This window comes from Podarcis tiliguerta (genome assembly GCF_965153285.1).
Source record: "Podarcis tiliguerta genome assembly, chromosome: 13".
Lineage (NCBI taxonomy): Eukaryota > Metazoa > Chordata > Lepidosauria > Squamata > Lacertidae > Podarcis > Podarcis tiliguerta.
The window spans coordinates 26636785-26651226 of NC_139546.1; the positions used below are offsets into that span (position 1 = coordinate 26636785).

The following is a 14442-nucleotide window of genomic DNA, read 5'->3' on the forward strand; positions in this document are numbered from 1 at the left end:
TTTCCTGCAAACCATTTGTGGGGTCCCACCTGGTGCTCCTTAAAAGTTTGATGTGAGTGAGCAAGGAGTGTCTTCCTCTTCCCCAGGGCCCCTTGGCCCTATTTTCTTTGAGGAACTGGTTTGGGAATTCAGAGGTTTGGCGTTTTGCATAGCCATATACGTCAGTCTTGCCATCTCTGTCCAAAGGGCTTTTTCAGACAGTGAGGAGGAGCTCAAGTTTGGAGCTACAGTTTTGCATACAGTGGATAGAAAGAATTCCGTCCTTGGCTAGAGAAGGGTCTACAGTTAGGAAAGGATACAGATAGCGGGGGAAACTGGAGGGACTCTCAGGCAAGATGCACTCAGGGGCCCTCCCTCCATCGCTTGAGGGAGACTGTTTGCTGTCAAACAGCTCTTAGTGTCAGAAAGTTCTCCTGATATTTAGCTGGAATCTTTCTTGTAACTCAAAGCCATTGGATCGTGTCCTAGCCTCCAGAGCAAGAGAAAGCAAGGTTGCTCCTTCCTGCATGTAACAGCTCTTGAGATATTGAAAGATGGCTAGCATAAATCAAAGGATTGAGCCCACCCATAAGGGGAGGGGGTGGAAATACTGATGCAAAGTGTCTACTTCACACACAACTTACCGGATTATCCCCAGATCACGGACATTCAAATTCAGAGGGAGAAATGTGCGAGATTGCAGTTCTTTGCAGTGGATGATGCTAAATTAATCAAAACAGGACCAACTTTGGTTCCACGTGATACCCCGGTGCGGACAACAAGCCATCTGTAAGGATGAGATGTGTGAAGAAATGGGGGGAATGTTTTTAGCCATGTCCTTGTTGAACTGGCAGGGGAAAGAGGCAGAACATTGAGGTAGAAGGCTGGTAGAGGAGCAGGGAAAAGATCAACCCCAAATGGGCATGGAATCCTGTGTGATTATTTGCGCGTCCTGAACATTGCGCATTGGTAGGCAATGGCAGGCACCGGGAAGCAGCAGGCTTTGGCAACTGTGGATGTCAGAGGAGAAGGGGGGGGGAGAGTAGTTGAAAACATCCCCAAAGATGTGAGTCTATGTTTGAGCTCTGTGTGGGAGACATAACCGGGTGACGGTGGGGAGGTGAGCACAGCAGGAAGTTAAACATTGTATATGGTTTCATAAATATGGGGGAGGAGGCTTTTTTTATATATTTTGAAAGGGTGGGAGCTGAATCTCCCATGAGACTTTTATATGCCAAGCTGTTTTCACAGCAGCTGGGTTAAAAATAGCTCGTAGGGGCTGGAGCCATACGTCAAGAAATATTAGGTTTTTTAGCTGTGTCTTGGCAGGATCCTAGGATCGTTGCAGAGGGTGAATAAGGGAGAAATGGCAGTGCCTCCTGTTTAGGAAGCTGAAGCAGGAGCAAGGAAGCTGTTTTCTTGTCCTGAGCTTAGACACGCATCATGCGGGCGCTGGGTGAAAGGCAGAAGTAAATTTGTGCCAGTCCTAGGGATGGTGTGGGAGAGGCCAGTTTGCCCATATTATTCCCTACCAATAGGCTGCAGTTCTGTGTAGCATGCAGCCTCTTCTGGCAGATCCTAGAGTCTAGTGCTTTCTTTTTTGGGGGGGAAACAAGTTTCTAATCCTCATGGTGGCTTCCAGTCTTGTTCCATTACTCAAATTCCACCTTGCGCTTTTTCACTTACTTGTAGCTTTTCTCTGGCAACCACACGTCTGGAGGAAAACCTTAAAGGCTGTGTGCTTTTCAAGCATGCAAGCACACCCCAGAGAATGACGTGAAGTGTAGTTTGTCAAGGATTCTGGGAATTGGAGCTCTGTGAGAGGCAAACTACAGTTTCCAAGGTTCTTGGGGTGGGGAAGTGCTATAAATCTATGGTATGTACACAGCCAAACCTTTCTTTTGCTTCTACCCAAGAGGCTACAGTTCCTCCTGTCTTAAACAGCTGATGGACTTAGCAGCCGCTTCCAGACTGTAATGTTTCTGTCCAATAACAGGCACCAAGAATGGGGAATAGTTTTTTTTAAGAGTTTTATTCAGAAAAACCTCTTAACACCCTCTGCAAGAACTGAACCTAAAAGCCTAAGGAACTACCCAGGTCAATTGACTCAGAGCAAGTTCTCAAATTTTCAAGTCCTTGACAGCAAAGGAGTGTCACTATAGCTCTACAATCACACAGAATGCCGCCGTTTTTTGGAGGTGCGATGTAAATATGCATCCTGGCAAATTCAGGTTGCACAGTTGGGCCTTGTGCAGTAAGGAAAGTGATGGGGAAACACACATAAAATTTGTGGGGATATCATTTGCTGAATGCATTGTATAGCCTCCTGGTTGGAGCAGGTGGGAATCAAAACGAGTGCTCAATAAAGAGCAGACGTCGGAGAACTTCCCTGCAAGCAAATCAGGATGTATGCTGGAAAAAAGGGGTTGTACAGAGGCGACCTTGATCTGCCTTCCCTGCGCGGGGAGAGGGCGTGTGATGTTTCTGAAGAGTGGGAGCTGAGCGGTGTATCCTTTGCAGAGCTCTTTTCTTTGGAACAGAACACATGGGATTGAATCCAGGCTTTGAAGCTGGGCCTCTTTTCAGCTTTTCCACAGCTTTTCCACAAAGTCGGAGCATGTCTCCAGCTGGTGCTTTGTTTTATAAATGAAAGGCACTGATGCCAGAAACATTAGCCTTAGTCTTATATGTGTGGGGGCTGGCACTCTGTTTCAGATGGACAGATCCGCAACATACATTTAAAACACACCCCAAAAGCACATTTAAAGTATGTTACTCCCCACCCCACACCACACACAGAGAGAGAATTCTGCAAACTGCAGTTTCCCTGTCGCAGAGTTAGTCTTCCCAGCATCCTTCACAGATTAGTTCCCAGGGTCCTTTGGGGGAAGTCATGTGCATTAAATCTGTGGTGTAGGTCTTCCCAGTGGGGAGAACGAGAGGCTGTGGACATGCCTGGCGCTGCTGCCCCCTCCATCGCTATCTGTGCATCCCAGGGCGCAGCCTTGGAAAGAGATTCAAAGGTAACCTTTTCACGGCTTATTCAAGCTTCCAGTCCTTTATGCTGAAGTCTCTTTGCTTTTCCCCACCCTGTGGTTGCACACCCACGCAGTACTTTCAATGAACATGGCTTCCCACAAAGATATATCTCTTGCAGCAGGGAGTTCCATAAGTTAATTGCATGCGCAAAGGAGCAGCATTCTTAAAGGTACAGTTGGACAGGGAGGTGTGGCAGAGCTCACCTTGCCTGCATCTTTGCTGTGGCCCGATGCTCCATACATTGGGAGTGGGGGATTTTTCTTCTATCACCTTAGGGGAGATCAGCTGAGGGCGGGCAGAGCCATGGGCCTAGGCAGGGAGGGGCAGCTGCCCCCCCAATCAATAAAAATACATAGCAAACTGAGGTTCTGCCCCCCCCCCAAACAAAAATCCTGGCTATGCCCATGGGCGGAGCAGCACCAAAAGTGGGTGGAGTTCACACATTGCAGCAACTCTTAAGTGGTGATCTAGAGAGCAAGAGAGATCCCATAGCTTCTGGAAGCCTACATGCAATTACTAAGGTTCCCAGATTTTCTTTCAATGAATCCGGGGACACTTTTCAACTTCAATGGATTTTGTATGGGGACTGATGTGTCAATCCGGGGACTGTCCCTGGGAAACGGGGACGTCTGGTAACCTGAAATTAGAGCATGGGCCACAAGTTGCCTGACACCAACCCTGTCCCCTCTCTTAACCTCCTCCTTTTCTGCCTAATACAGATTTGTAAGTCCTTCAGCAAGGAACAATTCCATTTCTCTGTGCTTTGTGCCAGTGGTGTAGCGTGATCTGCCGGTGCCCAAAGTGGAGCGCAGAGGATGGACGGAGCCCACTGTGCCAGCCCAGCCCTTGCTGATGCCAGAGTGACCCTCCCCTCACCTAAGTCAAGCAGGGTCTGGGTCACATTTGGCTCGAAAGGTGGCATGAGGAGCAAAATGTACAGTGTTTCTCCCCCCCGCCCCCGGAAAAATGCACCCACTGCCATCACCCCAGCAACCCCCGCTATGCCTCTGTTCTGTACAGCACTTGGGCACATGGCGAAGGTTAAAAAGTAAAAACAGCCGTGTCTCAGAGTCTGGCCCATCAGCAGGCTGGGCTCCTTGCAGCCCACGTGCACATGGGGCAAGCACCAAGGTGCATTTCAGGCCCAGCAACCAGCTCCCAGACGCCTTTTGCAGTCGCGCTTGTCGCTCAGCCGGCAGGAGCTGCTGCTCCCTGGGACCCTGTGAGGTGTTGCGGCTTCCATTAGCAGTGCCTGGCTTGGGAGCATGGCGGCGGTGTCTCTTTTTCTCTAGCGCTCTCGCTCCAATGGGCCCGGCTCATCAGCCGTAAGTGGAGCTGAAAGCTTTTAAGCTCAGACTGCAGAGCCAGCTGGGTCCCCTGCTGAGGCAGCAGAAAGGCAGCCCCAGTGTGGTGAACAGGCACTCGCTCCCCTTCTCTCTCACCTTGACCCCCCGCCACTCCTTCCCCAGTGCTTTGTGCTTCTCTGTACTTTCATTGCTCTCCTGTTTTCGCATACCGGGCTTCAGGGCTCAGTCCCACGGCCTGCTTTGAAAGCCAAGCCAAGCAGCAATAAAAATAGAGTGCCTCTGAGGAGGTGCCGAGTGCCTCCTTCTCAAAGACATACCAGACCCAGAGTTGCATGCAGGCTTTAAACCTTTGTTGGTTGTGTGCAATCACTTTTGGGGCTTGATCTTCCCAAACTTTGTTTTTTAAACATATATGGTTTAAAAGGGATTTGTTGCAAGCCCATCCCGCTTTTGCTGCTGGCTCAGGCTTGGGGCTGTGATTTCCTGGGATGTGATTTCTCAGACTCTTCTGGCTCTCTTAAACAACAACACTATTGCCTGTCTCCATATTTATTCAGTAGCATCAGGATTGATACTCAGTGATTCGAAAGTTACACTCTGCACATGCTTAAGGGCACCGTCATCATTGCCATTTTTCAACAGTAGATCTTGATATGGGCCATGACAGAATATGCTGTGCTCCAGGCAAGCCAGGCGCCAAGTCACACCAAACTTGTTAAGTTGTGGGTGAACATATCAGACGACACAGCGATTCTTCAAACAGCTCTTGTTTATTCACAGGCCAGAACAGAACTGAACTGAAGGGTTCAGCCAGCCTGCTTATATAGAGCTCCACTAGAACGCAACAGAAACCATTTTCTGTAACTATTCAATCACTGAATGTCACTTTCGATCCCTTACTTGCATATGTGGACCTGAGTGAAAAGTATCCCCCTGCTGGCCCAGGGTGAGAACGTCAGTACATAACAAAACCCTCCTGGGTTCAAGTCCTACATCTGCAAAAGGCTTTGGACTGTTTCAAAGAATCAGTTGTGGTTTAGCTGCCACTTGGTTCATCCTGCCCCCGTGCCCCTGACTGTAATAAGTGATGTTATCATTCAGTTGCATGCTGAAGCAAGGCACCGTCTCCCTGCCCTGCTTGTTTGAATGTCTGTGTGTTTTGCAGGATTCTGGTAAAAATCAGAAGTTAAGAGACCCTGCAGGCTTGCTGTGACTCTTCATACCCCCCATAGCATGTAGCTAGGGGCAAGCCATAACGATTTTGCAGCCTCAATGGCCCATTCGTAAAACAGGAATAAAAATCAATCCCGTGTGTATGTTTCAATTCCATGGGAGATCAGAATAGGTGCAGAATTTGGTACTGGGTGCAAAATCCAACATTATTATTATTATTATTAAATTGCCCTTATGATTGTGAAAATGCACTTTGAAGTGTATTGGCAATACCAGTTGAAATCTCCAAAGTCAGAGAAGTGGCTGCATCGGGGCAGGTCTCGTCGTCACTAGCAAAAGCAGAGTGAGCACTGCAGAATGATACATTTAAAAGAATCAAACAAATATAGAACAGGTAACCGAATCCAAGCCAATGTTTCACATTTCTCTAGTGCAACGCACGCACACGCAGCCCTGATAATAGTGACACCCTGTTTTCACAGGGTTCCTTCTCACGCAGATTTTTTTAAGTGCTTTGCACATTTCCATTGCTATATAAACAGTTTTGGGGGCTTCTCTTGTTTTTAAAGGAGTGAAACTGGAGAAGATGTTATGTGCGCTTGGATGGTGACCAGTTTATGTGGCAAATGGATTTTTTCCCCTCTGGAACAGAAGCTGGAAAAGGAGCCTGGAGCAGCTAAGCAGTTATCTGGCACATAAATGCAGCAGCGCTCTGCGCTCTATCTCTCCCCCCCCTCCCCCCCCCACTTCCTGGGTCTGTCTCCAGGGCCAGCCTAACCCATTAAGCAGTGTAGGCACTTGCCTGCGGCTACATCATTCCAGAAGGCTGCAGGCAAACCTGCTTGGGGGGGGGGGTGCCTTTCTTCTTCTCACCCTCGGGCCCCTTAGGATAACATGAAGTGTGGAGGTAATTCTGCTCCCTCCCCCATCGACGCAACTCCGTTCCCACCATTCCAAAACGGAGCAAAAGTCCCTAGGATTTGTGCCCACGGCAGGAAAGTGTTTAGTTTGGCTGCTGGTGGTGGCGGCGGCGGAAGCAGCAGCAGCGGCAACAACATTCAGCCAAAGTTCCCTGCGAGATTCCGACCTGCCTTTGCACTCCAGCCTTGCGCTGCGAACCGCTTTCTGGGCTGCGTGCAGCTGTCTCCCATCTGCCAGACCTCTGCATGGCCCTGAGCCGCAGAGGAGGGCAGCAGGTGCTGGGGAGCACCACCTCTTCTGCCCCACCAGGTGTCTTGGCTTCTAGGGCGTAATGAAGCACCTTGCAGCTGGGGCAGCCTCCCTCCGTCCCTCCCACCCTCCCTCTCGAAACTTGCTTTCCCTTTCGCAGCTCTGTTCACTCAGCTGGTTCCCGACCCTAAAAATACTCCTGCTAAGCTGCCATCTAATTGCCAGCCTTCCTTAATGCTTCTTTTCCTGCGTTGTCGGCAGCTAATCAGCTAACTTTTCCTTCCTGGCACAACTATTGCCACTCTGTTTTATTCCTCCCTCCCTCCCCTCCTTTTAGATGCAAGGCATATGCCATTAGATTGGCAATAAATCAGCAGCACCAGCAGCTGCATGGATCACTGGGGAGAAATCTGGACTTGGCTCTGAGTTCAAATCCTACCTCTGCCATGGGTTTCTTGCATCTTGGGCTCCTTCCCCAGTCTGTAAAATTATTATATTTTTTTATTTTTTTTCCCTTTCTTTCTTTCTTTCTTTCATATACTGCCCTTCTACCAAAGATTTCAGAGTGGTTCACAAGATGAAAACACTGGATAAAAGGACAAAATAAATGGTTTAAAATGAGCATAGCAGTAGTGACCCTGCCACAAAGGGACAGCATACATAATAACAATGAAGACTGTAAACTGCTTAATGGTGCTAAGCGGGTACATTGGAATATACTGAGCCAGACCACTAGCACATCAACCTCAGTGTTGTCTGCACTGGTCAGCAGCTCCAGTCTTTTCTAGAGACGCCAGGGAGTGAACCTGGGACCTTTCTGCATGCAAAACAAGATGCTCTACCCTGAGCGATGGCCCCTTCCCAAACCACGGAAGTGTGGGTTGAAGCTAATAGCTTTGATTCTGGGTTCAGCACTATTAATACCTACGCACTGAAAAACAAGCGCTGGGCTTCCAGATTGGGCATGCCCTTTGCTCAACATGAGGTGGCAATATAACCAAGATACCCTCTGTTACCTTTTTGCCAGCCCTGGACTCCAGCACAGCCATTAGCCAGCTGTTGTGTAACAGACTTAGCTGAGTCAACTTGCTGGCTGATCTGCCATTACTGGTTGGGAATAGATGATGAGAAAAAGCAGAGCGCGTGGCGTGCGCCAGAGCCCAGACATTGCAGCATCTGTGTCGGAACTCCTGCCCACAGCAATAAGCAACGGGCTATTGCTGCGATGAGCTGGCCTGTTCCTCCAGGCCCACAAACTGCCCTGAGTGTGCTTAATTGTTGTCTCTTGTCTGTGTCTTCCTTGCTTTATTATTGCCGTGCCGAGGCAGGCAGGAAAAGCATACAAAATCCTTCTTGAAGCAAGTTAACAGCCTTCGCATTTCCATGGTAGTCTTCCTTGCAGGAAGAAAAACGGCGTAGGGAGAAGGATGGCTTTTAGGGGAGAGATGGCCTGCAGGGTTAAGTATCCACCTCCTTCCTTGCTTTTGACTCCCCCTGCCCCTTCCTCCCCGCAATCTAATTTGGAGACGTTCATAATGGGATATTTTTTGTAGATCCAGGACACGTGTCTCCTAGTTCTCATCTAGTTTGAACAGGGTTAAATTGATGAAACAAACCCCTGTGTTGCAAAGAGAACGTCTGCAATGTCTAGGCAACACGATGACCATGTACATACGCAATGGGCAATCTTTTAAAGAATTCCTTCAGACCATAACAAGTCCAAAATGAAATCTTTAGTCTCAAAGTCTCTGAAAATCTTTAAATGAAGCAAGATACTAGACTTTGTACGATGAAAGACAAGCTGTGAAGCTTTGTGTATTCAGCAAATATGATGTCCAACGCTGAACAGTGATTCCGGATATTGACTACTGTTTCGTAGAATTCTTTGTCAGCGTGGTGGGAAGATGTAGAATTGCTTCATAAGCCCGTCTTATTTTGAATGAATGTATGTGAATGAAAAGATCATATGACTACAATAATACATGAGCACTGTTCCACAGCATTTGATCTTTTCATTCACATATATTTTATTCAAGTTGGCACCTTTGTCACAATATAAGTCAAGGCATCCACAGTTCAAATGTCAGCCCAGCTATAAACCCACCGAGCGGCACTGAACAGTTGCCTCTAAGCCTCAGTTTGGGGAAATATCATGGGCATTTGCTGGCAATTTTTGTTATATCATAAAAACAACAGAGCTAGGACTGCCTCTTTCCATAAGAACCTATCCGGACCCTGAGATCATCTTCTGAGGCCCTTCTTAGTGTGCCTCCCCCTCGAGAGGTCCGGAGGGTGGCAACATGAGAACACGGCCTTCTCTACAGTAGCTCCCCGTCTGTGGAATGCTCTCCCCAGAGATGTTCGCCTGGCACCTTCATTTTACACCTTTAGGCACCAGGCAAAAACGTTCCTTTTTAACCAGGCCTTTGGCTGATCCAATTTACATCCTATGCCCTTTTAAAATGTGAGTTTTTTGGGTTGTTTTTGTTTTTATTAGGTATTTTGCCCCTTCCCACTTGAATTTCCTTCCCTCCGCCATATATGAAGCCTCATACATCTGCTGGCTTCAGACATCTTTTTCGCATGTACTTTCCCTGACCTGCAAGATGAGGTAAAAGGTAAAGGGTAAAGGGACCCCTGACCATTAGGTCCAGTCGTGGCCGACTCTGGGTTTGCGGCGCTCATCTCGCTTTATTGGCCGAGGGAGCCAGCGTACAGCATCCGGGTCATGTGGCCAGCATGACTAAGCCGCTTCTGGCGAACCAGAGCAGTGTACACAAACGCCGTTTACCTTCCCGCCAGAGCGGTACCTATTTATCTACTTGCACTTCATTCTTTCAAACTGCTGGGTTGGCAGGAGCAGGGACCAAGCAACGGGAGCTCACCCCGTCGCGGGGATTTGAACCGCCAACCTTCTGATCAGCAAGTCCTAGGCTCTGTAGTTTAACCCACAGCGCCACCCGCTGTGGGTTACTCCCCCTGTTATTACTGAAAGTTTGTTTTTATAATACTTTTTTGTGTTTGTATCTGTTTCCATGGTGCTTTTGTCTTGTATTGGTACATACTGCTTTTTGAGAGCTTTTTGAGTATTAAGCAGGTTAGAAATGGCTTTTAAATCAATCTAAAAAATGAATATATTACGCATTTTGAGCACTTCTTTTAGTTGTTTCCCAACATGGTTGTTTGTTCTCAAGGCTTGGGACATCCAGAATCGGCCCAGAGAAACCTCGGCAAACTTTCTACTTGTGTGAAAAGTCCCCCTCCCCGCAAAATGTAGCTTTTCTTAATTTTTCCTCTTTTCCCCACCCTCTCTCCCACCTGCCCTTTAGCTGCAGCGTTTCAAGCGCTCCCTCTCTCTCAAAACCATCCTGCGGAGCAAGAGCGTTGAGAATTTCTTCCTGCGCTCCAACAGCGAGTTCAAGCTCCCCTCCGACGTGCTCCTCAGCCCCCCAGATTCCCTGCCGCCGCCGTCTCCGCCGCCGGCCCTCACGGAGGCAGAGCACTCTCCCAGAGCGACGCCCAGGGCTCTGGCCCCCCTCAAGCCCATTAAGACGCACAGCTTCCAAGAGTACATCTTCAAGAAGCACAACCCTTGCGAAATCTGCCACCAGCTTATCGTAGGTACGTAGTTTGAAGGCCTCTTGCTCTCGGGTCCTGATTCGCACTTTGCAGTTCTGGCTAATACATGTGCGTGTACACACACACACACACACACAGAGTTACCCTCGACTCTTGTCATCTTTCTCTTCTGCCCTTTACCACCGGCATCCGTGGCTGCCTTCAAATGTTGCATTATGGCTAGATGTGGAGATGACCTTTTCGGCCCTAGCTTTTGCATCCTTAATAAGCATTAGTTATTTGACGCTAGAAGATGCTGGCGCAAATGAGCCTCAGTGGCTGCCGGGTGCTAGCGTAACTCATCTGTTTGTGAGCGGAGGCTTTTGCAGCTGGAGACATCCCAGATTCTGCAGCTGGCTGGCGAGAAGCTGCTAGAGGGGGATTTGGGGCAGGAGGGGCTCAGTGGTGGCCATGCCGTTTGCTTCCTGCATATTATATAGGTGCCTGCCGCCTCCTGCCAGTTCCTCGACATCTTTGTTCGTAAATGAGCAAGTATTTCAAAAACGCCTCCAGTTCTCACAACGAAACTGACCTGGTTAACATCGAAGCATCTTATTGCAGGAGGAAGCGAAGTGTGGGAAACAGCTGCATCTCTCTGTACAATAGGTGGTGCTTGCTATCAGGCTACACTTAGGCAATGTTAGAACGAGGATAGAAAAGCTGTTCGCCTCATGGCTCCTGGGTTACAGGTGCAAAAGCAGAAAGTCTCGTTGCCATTTAGTCCTTTTTTTACAAAGGTGACTTGGGCTGCGGCCGGGGAAACAGCACTTTGCTGTGCAGCAGCAATCCTACTTTGGAGTCATGAGGGAATGCATTTCTCCTCCTGTGCCCTCAGCACCAACAGCGGCAGTTTTATTCTTGAGTCCCAGTCGCCATACATGGCAGCCAGACTTCTCAAAGCATTCGCATTCTGACAATCCCCAGTCGCAAAATGCGCCCAGCACCTGGCTAATTGGGATCCTGGGAAGCTGCATTATACTGCCCCAGACCACTGGCCCAGTTGTTTTGGTGACAGCTGACAGTAGCTCTCCAGGGTTTCTTCCAGGCCTGCCGGGGATTGAACTTGGGATCTTCTGCCTGCAGAACATGTGCTGCACCACTGAGCTATGCCCCTTCCTCCCTTTGTCTCCTTTCTTGTGGAAATTCATATCACACACACACACACACACACACACACCCCCTGCACAGGACCTTGTGAACATAAGAAGATCCCTATTGGATCAGACCAAAGGACCATCTAGTCTAGCATCCCACAGGGACCAGCCAGCTGCTTCTGGGAAACCCATGAGCAGAGCATGAGCGCAAAATCCCTCTCCCACTGTTCTCCGTCAGCAAGTGGCATTCAGAGACATGATGCCTCTGATCCTGAATACAGTGGTACCTCTGGATGCGAATGGTATCCGTTCCGGAGCCCCCTTCACATCCTGAGGAGAACGCAACATGCATGCGCATGCGCGTGATGAAATTTTGAGCGTCTGCACATGCGTGAGCAGTGAAACCCGGAAGTAACTTGTGGGTGACCGTGGAGCGCAACCTGAAAATGCTCAACCTGAAGCAACTTTAACCTGAGTTATGACTGTACAGTATATAGCTGTTGTGAGCCATGAGGCCTCGTATCTGCTGATAGCCGCAGAATTGTACAAGGGACCTGGAGGGTCACTTAGCCCAAGCCCCTTACCCTCCATAAGGACCCAAAACATCTCTGTGTGTTTGTTTTGCCTCACAGGGAACTCCAAGCAAGGCCTCCGATGCAAGACATGCAAAGCCAGCGTTCATTTGTGGTGTTCAGAAGAGGTTTCCCACCAGCAGTGTCCTGGCAAGACGGTAAGTGGCTTGCACGAGTCAGCACCCAGTGGAAAGAGACAGAGAAAGCCACAGCTTCTGAGCTGCCTCATCAGCCCCGCTGAAGGGAGAAGGAGCACTGCACTTCCTTTGTGACCTAACCCATCACCCAAGACAGATACAAGGCCCCACACTGTGTGGCTTAGCAATTGCCACAAAAAGAAGGCAAGGCAAGGAAGCTTCGGTATCTCTTTGGCATTCGAATCATAGAATTGTAGAGTTGGAAGGGACCCTGAGGACCACCTAAGCCAACTCCCTGCAATGCAGGAAGATGCAGCTGTCCCATACAGGGATTGAACCTGCGCCATCTTCTAACCAACTGAGCTATCCACACTGCAGCTGCAGATTTGCTGTCAACTTAGAGCTTGCTCCCATTTCTCAACTTCTCATAGCTCTCATGCGCACTGAGGAGTTCACAGCAGCGAATAGCCTGCTTGGGCTACCACTGGAGGACTCCACAGACCAGCTTCTGGGAGCGGATAGTGCGAAAATGGGACATCCCCATTTTCAACAGCTCACGTGCGGAGTTCTGTGCTGTCCTTCATCTAGCCTTGCACTCTCTCTGTCTGAGCTGCTGGATGCTGGAAAAGTCACATGGTTCGCAGGCTACTAATAGCCAATAGGGCAAAATGGTTCACTATCTGCCTTGCCTAACCCCCTCCGCTCATGGAAGGCAGAATGTGCCCACAGTCTGGTATATTCACAGAATCCGCTCACATTCTTCCCACTTCTGCTCCTCAGCAGGCAACCTCTTTCCGACGCAATCTCAGCTCCCCGATGCTGGTACATGAGCCGCAGCCCCCGCCAGCAGCCCCCAAGGAGTCTCCCCCTACAGGTAGGAGTGGACTGGTCCACAGAGGGCTGGTGGGTAATGGAAAACAAAAAGACTGACAGCAGCTCAGCCTTTGGGAAACACAGTCTTTTGGATTTGAGGCTTCCCAGATCCACAACAGTATGAAGAAGTTATGCTTCTCTTATTAGGTAGCTTCCGGAGGTGGGGACAGGGAAGGGAAGTCATTTGACTTTCAGGCTGTTGCGATTTATAGAGGCAGTGGGATACTTTGGGATTCATGGAAGCCAACTCTACCCTTTTGTGGGTGCAGCTTGAAAGTGGGGAGTTGTTAAGTCTCGGCTGGTGGAGATCTCCTTGACCGTGAGCAATCTTGCAAACCCGCCGTGTTGTTAAAATAAGTAAAATTGGGTCAAGCTGCTTTAGCTGAGCCTCAAATTATTTTACAGGTTGAATCCTAGCCTTCCAATGTTGATATAATGCAGAGGACTTTTACCCCCCCCCAAAGATGAAACCACCTCTTCCCATGAATTTGGGATTAGGGCAAGCAGGACAGAGTGGGTCTATGGAAAGGTCTGAACCCTACAGTTCTGCAGTTTACAAATTCTGGTGTGTGAAAGAGAGGGTGGGAGCAGATAGATAAGAAACAGAATAGTGGGGTAGACTGACTTGATATGAGGCAGCTGCCATTGCCCCTGCCTCCTGCTTTGAGAATCCAGCTCTGAAGTGGTCTTCCCTTCGCCAGCAGGCCCCAGTGGAAAGGTGGACCCCATTTACGAGACCCTGCGCTATGGCACTTCCCTGGCCTACATGAATCGCTCCAGCTTCAGCAGCACCTCAGAGTCCCCCACCAGGAGCCTGGTATGGTCATGCCATGTGCAAAAGATGCGTTTGGGTAGACAGGAGAGGTCACGGGTGAAGATTCCAGGGGTTGTGGGAATCCCACGTCTGAGATTCAGGGCATGGTTGTGGGAAGGATTGCAGGGGAAGGGTAGGAATGGTGCACCGGAAAGAGGAGGAGGAGGAGGAGCTAACTAGCAGTCCCTGATTGGCCCTTCAGGTGGAAGCCAATAAGGAATCAAGAAAGCAATGCACACAATTGTTTGTATCAAGCCAGGATCTAGAATCTTCAAACTTGTAGGGAAAACTCCAGTTCTCCTTATGATTTGTGACTTGGGTTTTAGTGAGGCCAGGAGTGAGGAGGAATAGAACAAAATTCATTTTGAATTATACCCGCTCCCTCCCAAGAATTATTTTAAATACAATTTTATGGGAAATGCATTATACTCCCCACACCACCCCGAACTCTCCTTTCTTCTTATGATGGAAGATGGCAACAGAATGGGGGTGGTTTTGCTCTGACCCTTTTATGATGGCCTGTGCTCCCCACTTGGGTTTCTAGGAAAGAATAGAAGTGGATTGCCCAGCTTAAAACTGTGTTTTACAAGTCTAATTAATAACTGTGCTATTTAAAACAACGACAACAACAATATAATTCTTGCCTAATTGACACAATACGAAAAG

The 14442-nt window shown here is 48.9% G+C and overlaps 1 protein-coding gene across 2 annotated transcripts in view; it reads left to right on the top strand.

Moving 5' to 3' along the window:
• STAC2 (SH3 and cysteine rich domain 2) overlaps nucleotides 1-14442 on the top strand; it is a 43620-nt gene that overhangs the window by 12729 nt on the left and 16449 nt on the right. The window contains exons 2-5 of one of the 2 annotated variants that reach the window (XM_083411029.1): nucleotides 9998-10289; nucleotides 12013-12110; nucleotides 12870-12963; nucleotides 13664-13779. In XM_083411029.1, the coding sequence (XP_083267155.1) occupies nucleotides 9998-10289; nucleotides 12013-12110; nucleotides 12870-12963; nucleotides 13664-13779 (600 nt within the window). The remainder of the gene's footprint in view (nucleotides 1-9997; nucleotides 10290-12012; nucleotides 12111-12869; nucleotides 12964-13663; nucleotides 13780-14442) is intronic. The other variant, XM_083411030.1, reaches the window with a different exon arrangement.